The following is a 22,005-nucleotide window of genomic DNA, read 5'->3' as shown; positions in this document are numbered from 1 at the left end:
GTCAGTTATGGGTATTTCAAAAATATCTTTGAGTAACAAAGCTCCAGGGTATTAAGTGGATGGATGTCCTATGTGATTTCAGTACTACTGACACACAGTTTTATGCTTAAATTGCAGTTGTATCAAGTAATAAAAATAATTATTTGAGGTGCAATATCTTAAAAAAAATTTTAAAGCAGGAAATATGACATTATTTATGTATACTTAGCTTGAAAAGAATTACTGCTGATTATAGTTGTTGATTGTGATTATTGATCATTATTTGTGCTATGAAAGTACGATACTCAATTTTCTTTTTATCAATTTTATATACCTTTTTATTCTTTTTGAATAAATTTCAACATTCCAAGTTTTATAACCTAATTTATTAACACTTGTCACTTACAAGATGCCAACAAACTGCCACTTCCAACAACTGAGTCACAAATTGGCTAAGCTACTGAACTGCTTTGGCCTAACATCGGAAGTTATATAGAATACCTTGAAGTTTTATATTACAATTAATGTTTTATTTGAATTACAATAAAGAAGGTTAACATAAATAGTTTCACATGTGACATCAATGTAAAGCATATTTTTTAAATAAAACTCAATTACAAGGTTTTTCCACGCTAAATTTCATAAGATTTATTATTTATTTAATTTATTTGTTTATTTTCATATTCTTTAGATTCTTTAACATGTGTGAGATGCTATGATGTGGAATGACTTAAAGAATTTACAAAAACAGACATATGACATAATAGTTATTGTACAAAAACATTTTCAGGGGAAGTACATAATGTAAAAGTACAACAGAAAAAATAAGTAAATCCCTTTAACAATTAATATTACAATATGCAAGTTTTCATCTAAAACAAGTTGATATTCTAAATGCCTACAATAATGCTAACTTCAATGCCAAACCTTTATCATTTTATATAAACAAAAGTGCTCCAATGCATAATCAACACTATACATGTCAAGTTTCTTCACCTAATGATCATATTGTTCAGTCACATTATAAGATTCTGTCAACGTACTTTATTCTTAGGTCAGTTATTATTCTCAACACCTTTACACAATTATTAATGTAAAAAGAAAATCAAGACATGCAACAAAATCAGTGTATTGGGATGTTTACTGAAGAAACTTACTGTATACTTCGACTGGTGGATCTCAGCTTGTTACACTCCGAAGAGAAGTGGCTGACAGCTATGCTGCAGGCAGGACAGGGGGAAGGTTCATTGCCCATAGTCAGCGAAAGAGATTGAGAAAGGTAGGTACAGATGGAACAGGGTTGGTTATTTAAATGCCACTTTGTACATGAAACTGAAGTGGGGGCAGGAGGATGGAATGCCAAGAAGATAGGAGTGGGCACAAAGGACCGGGCAATTCAGAAATGCTGGTATTAAGTGGGGAAAAGCAAATGGCATGTATTTTGACAGGTGTTAAGGTTAACTACAACATGCAGAGTAGCATTCTCCAAAACCTGGTGGTTCATTTGACCCTCAAGAACAGTTTTACAGAGAATATCTGCTTTCTGGTCAGTCCTAGTTAGAATGCTATACATTAAATGTTGTGAGTGCTTTCACAAGTGGCTCTGGATCTTATAGGTGGGAAATGACAATGACAGGTCTAGAGTAGGATGTTGTGGGCAGATATATGAGACAGATGTTGCACTTGGTTCTTCAATAAAATTATGGCAGGGGAAGGATGAAAGAAAGAGTTGGATAAGAGCAGAAAAGGATGTCATGTAGGTTGGGTGAGCAGCAGAATACCAGTTTCAGGGTGTAAAAAGCGGTAGTTGAAGCCCTGGCAAAGGATACAGAAAATGGCATTGCAGTTTCTGGAAAAGGTATCAGTCCTTTTGTGACTGGTCAGGATGTTGGGTTTTTGTGAATATAGCATATGTTAGATGTTCCTGTACAACATGGGGAGGGTAGGATCAATATGTGAATCACTGTAAGACCTCTGGCATACTGAGAGAGGAATTGCTTGTCACTGCAAGTGCAGCACCCATGGGTAGTCAGGCTTTATGACAGGGATTTTTTATGTGAAACTATTGGCATTTGTTGAAATGGAGGTATTGTTAGTGACTCATGGGTTTAACTCAAACAGAAGTTCTCATGAGACCATCAGTGAAATGAGGGTCAGCAGCCAAGAAAATTGTTTCCTAAGCTGGTAGTGATATGATGAAATAGATTAGAGAGAAAATGTGCTCCTCTAGTAATTAAAATAAGAATCCAGATCATAAAGATACTATCAATGAATATGGTGGGGTTTCATATTCAGAATGGCTAGGAGAGATTCGTATATGTGGTCCATAAACAGGTAGGCATTGACAGGTGTTATTCGAGTGCCCATGGCAGTGTTTTTGTGGGTTCTATGTTCAAAGGAAGATAACCAAGTGAGAGGGTAATCAGCCATAACTATGAAAAAGAGGTGGTGGGTTTGGAGTCAGCCAGGTGTGGGGAGAGGTGCTGCTTGATGTTCTGGTAAGACCACAGGCATTAGGAATTTAGTGTAGAGAGAGGTGACATCGATAGTAATAAACAAAGTGACAGGTGACAAATGGAGAGACAGCAGGATGGTAGGCTGTGAGCAATGAGTTGAGGTTGCTAGCTCACAATATCAGAGATTCTTTCAGTAGCAGCACAGTAACCAGCCAGATAGACTCATAGAGGAGATTCCTGATTCTTCCCATATCTCTGAAGATTCACCTTTTTTATGGGATCTGTAGAACATAGTAAATGAAATACTGAATGAATGTACTCACCTACAAATTTTCTATGAGTGTGTTGTAAAAAGACTACGAGAGATACACAGGTTTGATCATGTAACACACTGTTGTAACCTCCAAAAACCTAACAGACACAGCTCTGGAATATTCATTCAGTATTTCATTCATGACATACGGTATAATTTTCTGTGATAACTTTTCCTATTCACAAAGAGTATTTTAGGCTCATAACTGGGGAGTTTGAGCAATATGTGGTCTGTGTTCACAAACCTGTTGTTGATCCCTTCTCAGGAGTCTGAGAATTCTAACACTGAACTCTCAGAATATGTTATTTGTTGTTAACAGTATGAGCTTATTCCCAAGAATTAGTGGCTTTCACTCAGTTATACTAGGCAGAAATCTAGTCTGCATTTGGATTGCACCCCTTGACTCTTGTGCAAAAAGGCATGCAATATTCTGCTGCATCCATTTTCAATAAACTACCGCAAGAGTTAAAGAATATTTGCAGTAATTCTCATACACTAAAGTCTAAACTATTTTGTTGGGGAGTCCCTGGGAAAAAATTAACCTAATTCTTGTGTTAAACTTTTGATTATGCTAATATATATTCACAGATTATCACCTGCACATGATTTGTCTACATTTTATTTTATCTGTGGTAATACCATGTACTGACTCATTCCATAACCATGGAGATTTTCTCCTCAGTTTGGTCCTACAAAACTAGACGTGTAAAATAAAGTAAAAAATGTTAAATGAAGACAGTGAATATGGTAGAAAAAGGGTGTATTGAGGCAATAGTTACAGGAATGAGTCTAGATTACCTGGTGTGAAGGAACAGGCAATGCTTCACATAATTGAAGATCAGGAGATTTGTAGATCACTCCCTATCTTTGCTGAAAATAGGCTCCAAATACTCTACTTCTGGTTGGAATAATAGGCATTTTTGTATGTTGAAATGCTAAACTACATGCTGTAGTAGCAAAAAAATCTGCTGGAAGTTGCACAAGAGGTCAATTTAATCAGTGCAATTGGGTACATGACGTAGAAGTTGTTCTAGAAACCACTGAAAAACAGCCAACACACTAGTGAAATGTTAATGATAATGAACTTCCCTGAGTTTTCATCAAGGGTTGGCTGAAAATATGATTATAACAAACTGATTTCTGAGAAGCATTGACCACCCACCAAACAGGAAACTGACTATTCCAGGCATGACACAGTATATATATCCATAAATTTTTGTGTATCAGAAGTCACACTAGAATCAGCACAGTCACAGGGACTCTTCTAATTTGTAAATGACAATGGCAGGTAACATCCAAATAGTGGATGGAGTGCATCACAGAGCTCCTACTTATACCATCTGATTATGCTATTCACAAATCCTGTCTTGAAGGGACTATACTGTAGTGTATTTTTTAGAAAAATCATGGATGACTCCCACCTATAGCAGATTTGGGCTCTGACATTATTTATGCCTAAAATATCCTGCTAGAATAAAGAACAAAATGTTGTGTTTTGGCCACTAATTAAAAGTAAATGGTGTGATATGTTGCTCAACTTGTACCAAACTGATGCAGTGTGCTGACCCATGGTGTGAATATTACATTCTGTAACAATATCAAAAGTTTGGCAACATGCCGATGTATGGACACTTGTGAAAAGCTAGGGCATGCTATCAGGGGATTACCATGCAGCAGTCAGTGTCTTGCATTCCATGGAGGGCAATCATATTACATCTGTGTCTACATCTATATTCCACAAGCCACATAGTGGTATGTGGTGGAGTGTATTTTGTGTATGTGTGTCACTTTCCCCCTTTTCTATTCCAATTGCGAATGGTTTGCGGGAAGAACAACTGCTGGTAAGCCTTCATGAGGGTCAAAGCTCTCTTATTTTATCTTCATGGTCTTTTTGCAAGATATATGTAGGAGGAAGCAATACATTAGTTGTCTCTTCTAGGAATGTAGGTTTATACTCTTGGAACTTTAACAGTTAACCACACTATGGTGCTGAATGCTTCTCTTGCAGCGTTTGCCTCTGGAGTTGGTTGACCATCTCTGTGATGCTTTCTGGCTTACTAAATGATTCTGTAATGAAACACACTGTTCTTCTCACAATCTTCTCTATTTACTCTATCAGTCCTACCTGGTACAGATCCCATACTGACAAGCATGATTCAAATATTTGTTGAACTAGGGCTTTGTGAGCTATGGTATCTGACTTCGCTTCAATTATTTTTATGTGGTTGTCCCACTTTAAATCACTCCATACACATAGTCCTGCTCATAGTGACTCTTCTGCAATTATTTTATCTTGCAATAATAAGTCTTTCTGTCTATGTACGTGCAACACATTACATTTATGAATGCTGAGGGTCAAGTGTCATTCCTTGCATCAAGTGTTAATCCTCTGCAGTTCTTCATGCATTTTGCTACAGTTTTCCTGCACTGCAACTTCTCTGTATACAACACATCATCCATTTTAAAGCTTCATGAAACTTTTACTGTTGTTAAATGACAAATAACACTCCCTTTTGGCTCATTCAAAGCTACTTTTATATCTGGACACTTCTCTCCATGAATGATGACATTGAGGAGGATTACCGGGTTGGTTGCACCAATAATCACACCCATTTAGCCATAGTTCATTTATTAACCTTAACACATACAAGGATCACAGAGAACTGAACTGAACATGGCAGATAATGCTTAGAGTCCAAAAATGAATGCATATCGATGTTGGTGTCAATTTCATCGGCGCCACAACCTGCTGCATTCTGTTTGCTAGAAACTCTTCAGTCAAATCCCACAGCTGGTTTGATATTCTGTACACTCATATTTTCTTCATCATGCAGCTGTGTGGAACTGTATTGAATCGCTTATGGAAATCAGGGAATACAGCAGTTACCTGGGCATCAGTGCCTGCTGCTTACTGGGTCTCATGGATGAACAGCAAGAGCTGGGTTTCACTAGTTCACTGTTTTTAGAAACCATGTTGATTCCTAGAGAGGTGACTTTTGGTTTCCAAATATGTCACAATACATTCTACAACAGACATATGTAAGAGTTTTGTAGTTTTGCGCATCTGTTTTATGACCTTTCTTGAAAACAGGAATGACCTGTGCTTTTTTTTCCAATCATGTGTAACACCTCACTCCTCTGGACTGTCAGTCATTTTCATTAGCTGGTTAAAATCACATGTGCATTACTGCCACAGCAGCTCAGTTAGGTAGTTAACCTTCTTGGCCATTATTGAGTAACAAGAAGATATTGCATTAGGACTAAATAATTAGCTCCCAATCATTACTGTGGTGATTTTTTATATAATATATGTTCACCTTTTTATGTTCCAGGAACTCATATTCTACATATAAAAATATATTTAAAATTGAAAAAGTAATTGCATTATTACAACAGTATAAGAAAAAAGATAGATTGCTACTCACCATATAAAAATGACATGTTGAATTGTAGACAGGCACAAAGAAAAGACTATTAAACATTTAGCTTTTTGCCAAAGACTTCTCTATAAAAAGAAATACACACATTCAAACAATGGAAAATCCAGGATGGAATGTAACAATACCAGAGAAGGAAAGTTTCGCTACTCACCATATAGCGGAGATGCTGAGTCACGATAGGCACAACAAAAAGATTCACACAATTATAGATTTCAGCCATTAAGGCCTTTGTCAGCGCACACACACACACACACACACACACACACACACACACACACACACACACGTATTTATTTATTTATGCAGTCTAAGTGTGGTTTCAGCTCTTTGAGACTGCAGACGTGTGTGCAAGTTGCATTTGCGTGTGTGTGTGTGTGTGTGTGTGTGTGTGTGTGTGTGTGTGTGTGTGTCTACTGCCAACTTTGCGTGTGTGTGTGTGTGTGTGTGTGTGTGTGTGTGTGTGTGTGTGTGTGTGTGTGTGTGTGTGTGTGTCTACTGCTGACAAAGGCCTTAAGGGCTGAAAGCTATAACTGTGTGAATCTTTTCATTGTGCATATCGCGACTCAGCATCTCCACTATATGGTGTGAGTAGCAACTTTCCTTCTCTAATATACACATTCATTCACACAAGCAAACACACCTAACACGCACGTGATCACCATCTCTGGCAACAGCAGAAAGTCATGGGTGACATACAAAACAAGGTATGACTAGAGACAATCACTCACCAGATAGAGAAAAGGGTTGGGCAGTAGCTTGGTAACATGAATGTTGTTCAAAATGGCATTTTTAAAGCCTATATATACGAGACATTCTTGACACAAGTTTTCCCTTTTATGTGCTTCTCATACAAACTGATTTACCAGCTAATCAGGAACACAGTTTTGCTTAATTTTCTTCATAGTATGTGCAAGAAATGAAGACCATGTAAATGCCATTTAAAGATGTGAATGTCTCATGAAATTTGAATCAGAGATTATCCTCAATCATGCAGCCTTATGTAATTAAGGTGCACAGTCTCTATAGTTTCATTTTAATAACCTCTATGCATGGGATGTAAATAATCATATGCAGCAGATTTAGTCAACTAATGTTTAACCCCAATGTTTGTGTGTTTCAATAGCCTTTATCCCCATCTCATTACATAAGTTACTACATACACTGAAGAATATAAGTGCACCAAGGTATTCAGTTCCAAGTACAGGCAACAGTGTCTCATTTCATCTATGAAAGTTTTTGTTCTTGATGAAACTAGAACATGTGCCATCACATAATCTCCTTAGTATTTATACAATGTGTAATGTGAAATCAACACAAAGTGACCAACATATATTCACTATTAAGATGAGGATCTTGTTGTAACCCTCATTTTGGACCACAACAATTACTGAACATAAATAATTTCTGTAACATCAGTGCACTTAACATAGTCAATTAGTCTATGAACCAAATAGATACAGTTCTTGGCAAAATAGTTGTCTGAACCACTATAGAAATTATTTGGAGAGTGTCTTAGAGTAAGAGAGCTAAGTCCAAGCACGACTTAGTTGGAAACACAAATTTTGTAATCAGATTTCCATGTAGGCATGAGATGGCAAAACTCCCAAGTTCATTACCTGCTGCAGTAAACACATAGCAAACAGCTGGTGCTGCATGATCCACTTGTATAGGTGAGTTGGATACCTGTAACTGAGAGACACAGCTGCTTAAATGGACTTATATATGGGTCACGAAAAAAGATTATGAAAGTGACTGATATTGTTCCCACCAAAGGTGCCCTTGCTGGATGTGTGTGACATTACAAATATCGATATGTCTGGATCATCTATCTGCATGTCCAACAGGGTTACTGAATATCTCCTAAATGTAACTGTAATCTGTAAAAAAAAAAAAAAAAAAAAAAAAAAGATAATTTGCTAGTTGTCAGATGACACTGGAAACATACACAAACAAAGAAGTGGTGATAATGCTATCTATCTTTTGGAAATAGAAGTTCTTTCATCCTGTAAGGGTGAGTAATCAAAAATATTCAGTAACTATTTAGGAAAGGCACACAGTGCTTTAGGTTATACACTGAACTAGAGGGAAAACTGCTAACGTTGCCATCTATCAATGACTACGTCTACTTTGATCAGCAAACTCAAGGTTTACTTTAGATTTATTTGACTATAATAATGTGTCCATACTTCTACTTTTTCTATTCTTTGAAAAGCTTTGACTACAACAGCACCAAAATGTTTAAAAATAAACTTTGTCATCATATCCTTGCATTACAGGATTTCTGCGTTACACACGGATGCAGTCACGTTTACCACTTCCACCACCTGCCACAGGGCACACATCCCCTGAACTGTGTCGTTACAATTCTAGTGTTCGCTGCTTCAGTGCAGGAGATCATCGTGTTAATGAGCAGCCAGGACTTATTGCTATGCATACTCTATGGCTGCGTGCACACAATAATCTGGCTACAAAGCTCATTGGTATAAATCCACATTGGGATGATGAGAGGATTTATCAAGAAGCACGAAAGATTATCGGTTCTATGATGCAGCATATAACATATAGAGAATTTCTGCCTATTGTGTTGGGTAAGTATACATTTAAAGTCAAACTAAGACTGTCAAGTATGTTAACCCAATGATGAAAGTCATCTTAAAAGTTGTTTGACAACCATCTTATGATTTAGCTTATACCAACTGACAACAGATTTGCTGTTTAGACTGCAGTGTGCCTTATTTGTGTGCCAAACTCCTGCTTAGTATGAAAATATGGAGTATAGACTAATGTATGATCTCTCACAATTCCTTTACATCAGCTAACTAATCATATGGGAGACTATCACTGTTTTACCCTATGGCCCAATATTATAAATGCTGACAATGCTAAATTAATACTGAAGGGTGAGGAGACTAGTGCACTTGCAAATAAAATTGATTATAGGTACTATGCCAATAGGTCATCAAAACAGTACTTCACATTACATGTTTACAAGAATGAAATATAACTGTTTATCATTCAGCCTCACATTGAAAAATTATTGCCTTAAAAATGGCAGTTGAGAAAGCATATGATCACATTCCATTACACTCTTTTAAATACTTCACTCAGTCCTAATAATCACAAAAAAGTGCTAGCCAGTCCCACAAATCCAATCGTCACATGTGAAGCTGAGTCCCATTGCTGCATCAAAGCAGTCATTCACAAAAAGTTGAAGTGTTGCAACAGTGATAATCCGTTGTCAAAGTGATGTAAACTATTTCTAAGTCCCCACTGCAACAACAAAACAGTCACAATTTCAAGTGCTGCAAAACACTTGCACTGAAAAACTACCAAGCCACTGCTCACTTACCAAGTTCATGACTACAAGCAAAAGACAAATGACAATGAGCAAAACATCCTGAGAGCATCCGTGCCAATCTTTAAAAACTCATCAGAAGTACTGCCTACCCTTTCCAACCTCTTCTCTTTTCACTTTAAACTGAAATAAATGGCCCAGCATTTAAAATGTTACATAATTCACAACTAAATTATGAAAATAAGCACCTTTTTGTGCCACCATTTGGAACTTTACAAACTAACTTTGGTTGAGTAGTTTAGTTACTGCAATTAAAACATGTATTTGATAACCATGAGATTGTGGCATTAAACAATAAAAAATTAATGTACAGATTATTACGATATACTCATATATTCCATTTTTAGGAGCCCTTTTAAATGGTATGTGTAAACTTTACATGTGCCATGCCTGTTTAGAGTAACTGGTGGTTTTATTAATGACCACTTTAATTAATTAGTGAAATTTCAACTAAAACATCTTACACTAAGTATCTGATATGTAGGATGATAGGGATCTTGTGGGATAACATGAGTGTCTGTGTTTATTATTGAGATCCAACACCATTACCAAATCAAGAGGTATAAAAATTTGTCATTACATCAAATGAGAAACTTACCTACCTTTCATTTGATGTATCACTTATTAACATAGCCTTCTGCATTTGTAAATACTCATCAACTAGATAGACATTGATTCATCACTGAGTCGTCAATAGGCTCATGAACAAGATGGAGAACATTGCTAGCTTTAAGATAAATACTTCTTCAGAGCTATAGAGTACACATACGCTGTACGCATACATTATCTCAGCTGACTAGATTGTGTCAGCACTGCAGCTCAACTTGGATGATACAAATGTGGCATCAATGGGCTCATTCTGGTCAGAGGTGGAAGGTGTAGAGCACAGAGCACATTGACATGGAAGAGTGGAGTATGAAAGGGAAATAAGATGAAGAAGTGGGTGACTGTGGAGAGTAGAGTTTGAGTGCCAGGTGAGTGAAGTTAGGGACTTGGGACAGGGACGGAGGCAGGCGAGGAGCAGGGAAAAGTGAATATTGAGGCCAGGAGGATTACAGGATTGAAGGATGTATTGTAAGGGCAGTTCCCAGGTATGTAATTCACGGAAGTTGGTCTTTTTGGGAAGGATCCAGATGACATGGGCTGTGAAGCAGCCATTGAAGCAACATGTAGTTCCATTGTGTTGTCAAATCTGCTCTTGCAACACTGCTTGACAATGACTGTTCACTCAGCTGGATAACTGATTGGTGGGCATCCCTACATAAATTTATATTCACCAAGGACTTTCCATTATCATATCTATATTCATTTGTGTATTGTAAGCTTCTTAATTATAACTGTGAAAGAAAAAAAAAACTTTCAGAGCTTTTGGTACAGGAACAGTCACAAGGTGTCAACGAGTTTGTTGACAAAATAGTTTGTGAGTGAAGAGCCAGATGTCAGTATCCAGTGAGTACAATTTTCTGCAAGTGACCACATTGCCATCGTCAAATGCATCTGATGATGGCAATTTGGTCACTTGTATCCACTGGACACTGACATCCAGCTGTTCGCCCTTGAAGTATTTCATGATGAATTACACTGGAGGAAGTCAAAGAATCAAAATGAGTTTCTTCACAAATGCAGCAGTTTAGGGGACTCAGATTTTCTGTAACTTTACTAAACCAAGTGCAAGCTGAATCACACTGAAAACAATACTTTCACAGCTCACTGAGTGGAAATGATGACCTGAGTCTGCTACCCTCATTTCACCTGAGACAGTACTGTACTGTCAAAATATTCTTGCCCATCTCCAGTGGCCTTACATCTTCCTGTCGAATTGTCCTGAGGCTTACCAATTGATGACAGAAAGATGGCATTAACTTACAATGTACATGTACTATATATCCATCAAATGACAGAACTGTCTTCATTCTGATAGTTGCCACGCACTCTGCATTGAATATAGTCTACTCATATGCCTAGGAAACTCAGAAGAATTCCATTGTAAAGGCTCTTATTAAATGAGCAATTTAATTATCATTGTCAGAATGTACACACAAATATTATGACTTATTTTTCTAAAGCTATTACCTCTTGTTATATATTTATATAAAAACAAAGATGAGGTGACTTACCGAACGAAAGCGCTGGCAGGTCGATAGACACACAAACAAACACAAACATACACACAAAATTCAAGCTTTCGCAACAAACTGTTGCCTCATCAGGAAAGAGGGAAGGAGAGGGGAAGACGAAAGGAAGTGGGTTTTAAGGGAGAGGGTAAGGAGTCATTCCAATCCCGGGAGCGGAAAGACTTACCTTAGGGGGAAAAAAGGACAGGTATACACTTGCACACACGCACATATCCATCCACACATACAGACACAAGCAGACTCCACTCAGTGAGCTGTGAAAGTATTGTTTTCAGTGTGATTCAGCTTGCACTTGGTTTAGTAAAGTTACAGAAAATCTGAGTCCCCTAAACTGCTGCATTTGTGAAGAAACTCATTTTGATTCTTTGACTTCCTCCAGTGTAATTCATCATGAAATATGTCTGCTTGTGTCTGTATGTGTGGATGGATATGTGCGTGTGTGCAAGTGTATACCTGTCCTTTTTTCCCCCTAAGGTAAGTCTTTCCGTTCCCGGGATTGGAATGACTCCTTACCCTCTCCCTTAAAACCCACTTCCTTTCGTCTTCCCCTCTCCTTCCCTCTTTCTGATGAGGCAACAGTTTGTTGCGAAAGCTTGAATTTTGTGTGTATGTTTGTGTTTGTTTGTGTGTCTATCGACCTGCCAGCGCTTTCGTTCGGTAAGTCACCTCATCTTTGTTTTTATATAAAATTTTTCCCACGTGGAATGTTTCCTTCTATTATATTGTTATATATTTATATTGATAAAAATGACCAAGTGGACATAAAATACTGATTATCTGCAACAATTAAAAGCTACTGCCTCACTGAAATATGTTGTTTTCCTTTTCTTACTGTAGGACAAGATGTGATCAAACTTTTTGAGCTGAATCTGACCCAGAAGGGGTACTACAAGGGTTACCATATAAAAGTGAACCCAACAGCACTGAATGCATTTGCCACAGCAGCTTTTCGTTTTGGTCACAGCCTGGTGCAGCCAAGTCTTCTTCGTTGTGACAGTAGACATAGATTATTGCCTTTCAGTAAGTATTCCTTTTATTTTGTTTTATCGAAATAAGTAATACTAACAATTTTTAACTATTAATTAATTACAAAATTGATCTGGTAATTAAAAATCATTAGTTCCTCTGGCTATGAGGGCGCTTCTAGGTGAGTATTAAAATGTTGTACTGGTATGATAAGATTACCGATAAGAAATTTGTATGTCTGTAAAAAGATAAATGAGCAAAGCATATAACAACTTCCACCCTCATACCTTAGCAAAAGAGAGCAAAAGATCTTGCTGAGAACCTGAGACAATTCTGGTCCTACATAAAATTGCTAAGTAGGCTGAAGGTTTCTATCCAGTCACTTGTTGACCAGTTTTGCATGACAATAGAAGATAGAAAAAGGAAAGCTGAAGTTTTAAATTTCGTGTTCTGAAACCATTTGTGCACGAGGACTGTACAAACATACTGTTGTTTGCCTGTCTCACACAGAACCCCATATGGAGGACATAGTAATAGGTTCCTTGGCATAGAGGACCAACTAAAATAGTTGAAAACAAATAAATCACCAAGTCTGAATGCGATGCCAATTTGGTTTTACAGAGAGTACACTATGGCATTGGCCCCTTATTAGCTTGCATTTATCATGAACCTTCTGCTCAGCACAGATTCCCTAGCAAGTGGAGCAAAAGCACAGGTGATTCCTGTGTATAAGAAGGATAAAACAATGGACAAACAAAATTTCAGGACAGTTTCCTTAACATTGTTTTGCTGCAGAATCCTTGAACACAGTCCGAGTTTGAATATAATAAATTTCTTTGAGATGGAAAAGCTTCTGCCCATAAATCAGGATGGATTTAGAATGAATCACTCACGTGAAACTCAGGTTGCCCTTTTCTTACATGATACCCTGTGAACCATGGAAGAAGGGGAATAGGAAGACCTTTTTTTTTCTTTTTTTTTAGGGCGCACAACTTCAACGGTCATTAGCGCCCAGACTACGTGAGGAATGCACCGCGAGTCACAAGTTTAAAACAGCAACAAAACAGAAAACACGATAAAAGACAGACTGACAGGCATAGGATTAAAAAAGGAAAACAGCAGAATCAAATGTCCTTTGAGAGGGTTGTCAAATTGATAAAATGAAGAACGCGAGCAGCTGCTCGTGGGTCATCCGCTAAAATGGCTTCTACAGTACATGGCAGGCCAAGATCAAGACGCAGGGTGTTAAAATCCGGACAGACCGTTAAAATATGGCAGACCGTCAGCAATTGCCCACAGGGGCAGAACGGCGCCGGCGCAGCCGTCAGCAGATGGCGATGGCTGAACCGGCAGTGGCCAATTCGTAACCGGGCCAAAACGACCTCCTCCCGCCGAGAAGGGCGTGAGGAGGACGTCCAAGCCACGGGAAGAGGTTTCAGGGCCCGAAGTTTGTTGTCTGTGAGTGCAGCCCAATCGGCATGCCACTGCGATAAAATGCGCCGACAAATTTCCCTGCTACAATCGGACGAAGGGACACAACAAGATGCTGTCCGAGGCTGGAGGACCGCAGCCTTGGCCGCGGCATCTGCAGCTTCGTTCCCAGGGATACCGACATGGCCAGGAACCCACATAAAGCTAACCGGAGAACCGACGTCCACCAGCTGCCGAAGAGAGCGTTGGATCCGGTGCACGAAAGGGTGAACCGGGTACGGATCACTGAGGCTCTGGATAGCGCTCAGGGAATCTGAGCAGATGACATATGCAGAATGTCGGTGGCGGCAGATGTAAAGGACAGCCTGGTAGAGGGCAAAGAGCTCAGCTGTGAAGACCGAACAAAGGCCATGGAGCCGATATTTGAAACTTTGTGCCCCAACAATAAAGGAACATCCAACCCCGTCATTGGTCTTAGAGCCATCTGTATAAATGAAGGTCATATTAATGAACTTCGAACGAAGTTCGATAAAACGGGAGTGGTAGACTGAACCGGGGGTAACCTCCTTCGGGAGCGAGCAGAGGTCAAGGTGGACACAAACCTGAGCCTGGAGCCAAGGCGGCGTGTGGCTCTCGCCCACTCGAAAGGTTGCAGGGAGTGAAAAATTAAGGTGTTGAAGGAGGCGACGAAAGCGAATTCCAGGGGGTAGCAGGGCAGAGACATACAACCCGTATTGACTGTCGAGAGAGTCATCAAAAAAGGATCGATAAGACGGGTGGTCAGGCATTGCCAGTAGCCGACAGGCATACCGACAAAGCAGTACATCGCGCCAGTAGGTGAGTGGCAACTCACCAGCGTCAGCATGAAGACTCTCGACGGGACTAGTATAAAACGCTCCGATCGCAAGTCGTAAACCCCGATGTTGTATGGAGTTGAGGCGGCGTAAGATGGATGGCCGTGCAGAGGAGTATACGAAGCTCCCATAATCCAGCTTGGAGCGGACGATCGACCGATATAGACGAAGCAGGACGGTTCGATCCGCTCCCCACGACATACCACTGAGAACACGGAGGACATTTAAAGAACGGGTACAACGGGCAGCCAAATATGACACATGTGGAGACCAACTAAGTTTCCTGACAAATGTAAGACCTAAAAATTTTGTTGTCTCCACGAATGGGAGAGCAACGGGACCGAGTCGTAAGGACGGTGGGAGAAACTCTTTGTAGCGCCAGAAGTTAATACAGACCGTCTTCTCGGCAGAAAAACGGAAGCCATTGGCGACACTCCAGGAGTAAAGACGGTCAAGAGAACGCTGAAGACAGCGCTCCAGGAAACACGTACGCTGCGCGCTGCAATAGATGGTAAAATCGTCTACGAAAAGGGAGCCTGATACATCAGCTGGGAGGCAATCCATTATTGGATTGATCGCTATGGCGAAGAGAGCGACGCTCAAAACTGAGCCCTGTGGCACCCCATTCTCCTGGTGAAAGGTGTCTGACAGGACAGAACCCACACATACCCTGAACTGTCGATCCATTAAAAAGGAACGAATAAAAAGAGGGAGGCGACCGCGAAGGCCCCATGTATGCATGGTGCGGAGAATGTCCGCCCTCCAACAGGTGTCGTAAGCCTTCTCCAAATCAAAGAAAACAGCCGCGGTCGGGCGCTTCCGCAAGAAGTTATTCATAATGATGGTCGACAAGGTAACCAGATGGTCAACAGCAGAGCGGCGCCTACGAAATCCACATTGTACATTGGTAAGTAGGCGTCGAGACTCGAGCAGCCAAACCAACCGAGAGTTAACCATTCGCTCCATCACTTTACAGACACAGCTGGTAAGCGAGATGGGTCGATAACTGGAAGGCAAGTGCTTGTCCTTCCCCGGCTTAGGAATCGGGACAACAATAGACTCGCGCCAGCATGCGGGAACATGTCCCTCAATCCAGATGCGATTGTAAGTACGAAGAAGAAAACCTTTACCCGCAGGAGAAAGGTTCTTCAGCATCTGAATATGAATAGAATCAGGCCCTGGAGCGGAGGACCGTGATCGGCCAAGTGCGTTTTCGAGTTCCTGCATGGTGAATGGGGCATTATAACTTTCACGATTCGAGGAGCGGAAGTTAGGTGGCCTAGCCTCCTCTGCCTGTTTGCGGGGGAGGAAGGCAGGGTGGTGATGAGCGGAGCTCGAAACCTCGGCGAAAAAGCGGCCGAAGGCATTGGAGACATCCTCAGGGGCCACAAGGACGTCATTCGCGACCGTCAAGCCAGAAACTGGTGAGTGGACCTTAGTGCCAGATAGCCGGCGCAGGCTACCCCAGACAACAGAAGAAGGAGTAAAATTGTTGAAGGTGCTTGTGAAAGCAGCCCAGCTGGCCTTCTTGCTGTCTTTGATAACAAGACGACACTGAGCACGTAATCGTTTATAATTGATACAATTCGCCACTGTAGGGTGGCGTTTAAAGGTGCGTAAAGCACGTCGACGAGCACGTAAAGCGTCTCTACATGCTGCGGTCCACCAGGGGACCGGTACGCGACGTGGAGAAGAAGTAGGGTGAGGGATGGAATATTCAGCAGCAGCGAGAATGACTTCCGTGAGGTGTGCAACCTAACGATCACAGCTTGTGAAGGTTTGATCCTGAAAGGTCGCCCTGGAAGAGAAGAGCCCCCAGTCTGCCTTGGAGATGGTCCAACTAGAGGAGCACGGAGAGGGGGTATGCTGCAGGAGATGGATAACACACGGGAAGTGGTCGCTCGAATATGTATCAGAAAGTGCATACCACTCAAACCGGCGTGCAAGTTGGGGAGTACATATAGAGAGGTCTAAATGGGAATAGGTGTGAGATGTGTCCGAAAGAAAGGTAGGGGCACCAGTATTGAGGCAGACAAGATTGAGCTGGTTGAAAAGGTCTGCTAACAGGGAGCCCCTCGGGCAGGATGCTGGAGAGCCCCAAAGGGGATGGTGGGCATTGAAGTCTCCAGTTAACAAAAATGGTGCAGGTAGCTGAGCAATAAGTTGCATCATGTCTGCCCTGGTAACGGCAGATGACGATGGAGTGTAAACGGTACAAGTGGAAAATGTAAAAGTGGGGAGAGTAATGCAGATGGCTACTGCCTGCAGGCCGGTGTGCAACGTGATGGGATCGTAGTAAATATCATCCTGGACCAGCAACATAACCCCTCCATGGGCCGGGATACCTACCACAGGGGGTAGGTCAAAACGCACAGAGGTGTAGTGTGCCAAGGCAATTTGATCGCATGGGCGTAGCTTCGTTTCCTGGAGGGCTACGACGAGCGGACGGTGCAAGCAGAGTAGCAACGTCAAGTCCTCTCGGTTGGAGCGAATGCTGCGAATATTCCAGTGAATATGTGCCATCGTAAGAAGAAAAGGAAGACGAAAGAAGGGGTCACCTCGAAGGCCGCTGAGGGCCTGGCTTCGAGCGAGCACTGCCGCCGCTATCAGTAGGTGGACAGTCATCGTCCATTGGGTCTATAGGTTCATCGGCCATCTTGGGAAGATGGCCGGGAGGGGGAGCTTCCTCCACCGGTGAACGGCCAGATGTTCGGCTACCAGCGGTGCGGCCAGGCAAAACGGATGACGGCCTGGGGCGGCAACCGCTGGGTGACGCAGGAGAAGAAATGCGCCGTGGCGGAGAAGGAGAACTGTGCTTCCTATGCGCCTTCTTGGAAGGACGTTTGGTGGAAGTACCGGTCGAAGGCTGGGAGGTCGAGGTACGTAGGAAGTCTGCACGGGACGGTTCCTTCTTGAAGGCCCGTGCATCTGACTTCTGGGTCTTCGTCTTGGCAGAAGCTGATGAAGGTGCTTGCGTCTGAGGGGTGACGGGAGGAAGAGGAGACGTCGACCGGGTGATCTTAGCACTGGCCGAACGGACGACCGTGGTGCTGAAGGTCAGATCGCATGTCTGGGTTGCCACCTCCCTGGTAGTCCGAGGAGAGGCGAGGACAGTACTGTATTTCCCCGCTGGGAGCAGCGTGGGCTTCCTACTAGCCAATAGCTTGCGAGCAGCCGAGGTGGACACTTTCTCTTTGACCCGAATTTCTTGGATACAGCGTTCTTCCTTATAGACAGGACAGTCGCGCAAGGATGCGGCATGGTCACCCTGACAGTTCACACAATGAGGAGACGGAGGTGGACAGTCGCCCTCATGGGCATCCCTGCCACAAGTGACACATTTAGCTGCATTGGAACAAGACTGTCGAGTGTGATTGAAACGCTGACACTGGTAACAGCGAGTAGGTGTCGGGACATAGGGGCGAACAGAAATAACCTCATAGCCCGCCTTGATGCGCGATGGCAGCTTGACACTATCAAAGGTCAAGAAAAGAGTCCGCTCGGTACAAGGTCATTGTTGACCTTTTTCATGACCCTATGGACAGCCGTCACGCCCTGCTCAGCGAGGAATGATTGAATCTCCTCGTCTGTCAATCCGTCGAGGGAGCGAGTATAGACCACACCACGAGACGAATTCAAAGTTCGGTGAGCCTCCACCCGCACAGGGAACGTGTACAGGAGTGTGGCCCGAAGCAGTTTTTGTGCCTGAAAGGCGCTCTCAGTTTCTAGTAATAAGGTACCGTTACGCCACCTGGTACAAGATTTGACAGATCCGGCTATGGCATCTACACCCTTCTGGATAACGAAAGGGTTGACAGAGGAAAAATCCTTTCCATCCTCAGATCGAGAAACGACGAGGACCTGTGGGACAGGCGGTAGTACTTTTGTCACTGGTGGCTGGTCACGTTTCCGTTTTTGGGCAGAAGTCGAGACAGATGGAGTGAAATCCATTGCGGAGGAATCCCCCATGATTGCCAGCGTCTCCGATGGCGCACTCCTTCCTTGTGGGGACCCTCTCAGAGGGCACTCCCGCCTTAGGTGAATGTTTACACCTCAGGTCACACCTCCCGAGAAACAGACGGAGGGACCAATCGGCATGGTCAGAAGGTATCAGCTCAGGCAATCACCCCTCCCCGGGCCTGGCCTTTACCAGGGGGTACACACGTACCTTACATGTCTACCCAGGGCGGGGAATTACGCGTTACCCCGTCACCGGCTACGCGTGCGAATGCGTGGGTCGGCCTTCAGGCGCGCACAGGGAGGAAGGAAGAAGAGGAAAAAGGAGAGAGAGGGGGGGGGAGAGAGAGAGAGAGAGAGAGAGAGAGAGAGAGAGAGAGAGAGAGAGAGAGGACAGACTGTCTCAAACGCCGAGGCGGAGACCAGAGAAGGCAAGGAGAAGAAGGCAATGAGAAGGCAAGGAGAAGAAGGCAATGAGAAGGCAAGGAGAAGAAGGCAATGAGAAGGCAAGGAGAAGAAGCAATGAGAAGGCAAGGAGAAGAAGGCAATAAGAAGGCAAGGAGATTTTGCGGGGGAAAGAGTAAGGAAGACAGTGAGGTGGAGAAGAGCAAAGAAAGGAACCAACCAAAGGTAGGAAGAAACGAGAAGTGAAAAAGCAAGATGACCACAAATAGAGGTCGTGGAACCGTCTGTCTCCGGACGCAGGCGCTAACTACCCCCGTGAGGGGGAGGGACTCCTTTTAGTCGCCTCTTACGACAGGCAGGAATACCTCGGGCCTATTCTAATCCCCGGACCCGCAGGGTAGGGGGGGGGGAATAGGAAGAGTCCATAGTCTCACCTTTCCAGGAAACATTTGATACTGTGGCCCAGTGCAGACTGTTGATGAAGTTATGAGCATATGGAATAAGTTTCCAGATATGCAAGTGGCTCAAAGACATCTTAAGTAATAGAACCCAGTTCGTTATCCTCAAAGATGACTGTTCATCAGAGTCAAGGGTATCATCAGGAGTGCCCCAGGGAAGTGTGATAGAATTTCTCTTATTCTCTAGATATACGAATGATCTGATGGATGGGGCAAGCAGAATCTGCAACTGTTTTCTGATGGTGCTATGGTGTATGGAGAGGTGTTGTGGGTGACTGTAGGAAGATAAAAGATAATTTCTAGTTAGTAGTAGTAGTAGTAGTAGTAGTAGAGTAGTAGGTATGATGAATGAAAGCTTGCTCTAAATGTAGAAAAATGTAAGATAGTGCAGGTGAATAGGAAAAAGAATCTCATAATGTACAAATACAACATTAGCTGAGTGCTGTTTGAAACAGTCACACTGATTCAGTACTTAGGCATAATGTTTCAAAGCAATATGAAATGAAATACTACAGCATTCGCCACAGAGATAACTTCAAACTTCCAACACATAATTTAAAACTTTATGCCCAAACACCAGAGTATATGGTGTTAAAAATGTTCAGTAAAATAAAAGTCAGTAATATATTTAAAATGGAGATTAGTTCACAGAAAAGATTGCTCTACTCTTCTGGTGGAAATGTCTTGTTTTTCTGTTGATGAATTCATTGAGGACCGCTTCACAGTCTGAACACAGGGATTGTATTACATGTATTATTTTATGTATGTGTGTAACTTAGAAATGTAAAATATAATGTAAACTTTTGTATTTATCTCAAAAAAGTGAAAAAAGTTTCTTTTGTAAACCTTGATATGTCACCTGTACATCAAATCAAATGATTTGAAAATTGTACGTAATGAGATGAATAAACCACATATCACATTACACAAATGAGAACATGTGGATGATAGCAGGGAAAGTGATGGTCAACTTTGGTTTATTGGGTGAATGTTAGGAAAGTGTAGCTCATCTATAGAGGAGACCAGAGAAGGTGAATGGTTCACTCTGGTTCACTGGGAGAATGTTAGGAAAGTGTAGCTCATCTATAAAGGAGACTGCATATAGAACACTAGTGCAACCTGCTCTTGTGTACTGCTTGAGTGTTTGGGATCCCTATCAGATCAAATTCAAGGAAGGAATTGAAGCAATTCAGAGGCAGACTGACAGATTTGTAACCAGTAGGTTCCATAAAAAAAAATGGCTCAAATGGCTCTGAGCACTATGGGACTCAACTGCTGAGGTCATTAGTCCCCTAGAACTTAGAACTAGTTAAACCTAACTAACCTAAGGACATCACAAACATCCATGCCCGAGGCAGGATTTGAACCTGCGACCGTAGCGGTCTTGCGGTTCCAGACTGCAGCGCCTTTAACCGCACAGCCACTTCAGCCGGCTTAGGTTCCATCAACACGTGGGTATTATGGAGATGTTTCAAGGACTCAAATGGGGACCCCTGGAGGGAAAATGACTTTTTGTGAAACACAGTGGAAGAAATTTAATGAACCAATATTTGAAGCTGACTGCACAAGAATTGCGTGCCACCAGTGCACATTTCATGTAAGGACCATGAAGATAAGAGAAATTGGAGCTTATATGGAGGCACACAGACAGTCGTTTTATCCCCACTCTGTTTGCATGTGGAGCAGAAAAGAAAATGACTAGTATTGGTACAAGGAACCCTCCATCATGCACCATATAATGGCATGTGGAATATGTATGTATGTAGCTGCAGAAGCTATCTTTGTAAACAGTCATGATTTTAAGGTGTATTTACTGACAGGTTTCAATATTTTGTAACAACACTCAACCATAAAACTGGAGATAAGCAAACCATTTATTTTTACAGACATATTTTAAGAGATTTTTGAGAAACTGGACTATATCTAGTATTGACCCACTGTTGTGAGCAGAACATGTTAACTGCCTCTGGTTTGACTTTAGTATAGGGTTCTTCACTTATAGACACATACAAGGTGTGAGAAAAGACTTCCATGGAGAGCTAAACAGAACAGTTTGATCCTAGTGATATATTCTATGACCTTATCAAAGCCTTAGATTGTACAGACTGTGAAATTCTACTTGATAAACTAAAATGTTATGGCTTTAGTGGCATCTATGTCCGCCCCTGGTAGCTGAGTGGTCAGCGTGACAGAATGTCAATCCTAAGAGCCCAGGTTCAATTCCCAGCTGGGTCGGAGATTTTCTCCACTCAGGGA

General features: G+C 41.9%; 1 protein-coding gene across 1 annotated transcript in view; it reads left to right on the top strand.

The window, feature by feature from the left end:
• LOC124775426 (chorion peroxidase-like) overlaps positions 1 to 22,005 on the top strand; it is a 58,143-nt gene that overhangs the window by 9,825 nt on the left and 26,313 nt on the right. Inside the window, exons 5-6 of the mRNA XM_047250259.1 lie at positions 8,465 to 8,776; positions 12,516 to 12,698. Of these exons, the coding sequence (XP_047106215.1) occupies positions 8,465 to 8,776; positions 12,516 to 12,698 (495 nt within the window). The remainder of the gene's footprint in view (positions 1 to 8,464; positions 8,777 to 12,515; positions 12,699 to 22,005) is intronic.

The sequence above is a fragment of the Schistocerca piceifrons genome, chromosome 2 (genome assembly GCF_021461385.2).
Source record: "Schistocerca piceifrons isolate TAMUIC-IGC-003096 chromosome 2, iqSchPice1.1, whole genome shotgun sequence".
Taxonomy (NCBI): domain Eukaryota; kingdom Metazoa; phylum Arthropoda; class Insecta; order Orthoptera; family Acrididae; genus Schistocerca; species Schistocerca piceifrons.
Note: the sequence above shows the minus strand (reverse complement) of the source record. Positions and strands in the feature narration are given on the sequence as shown.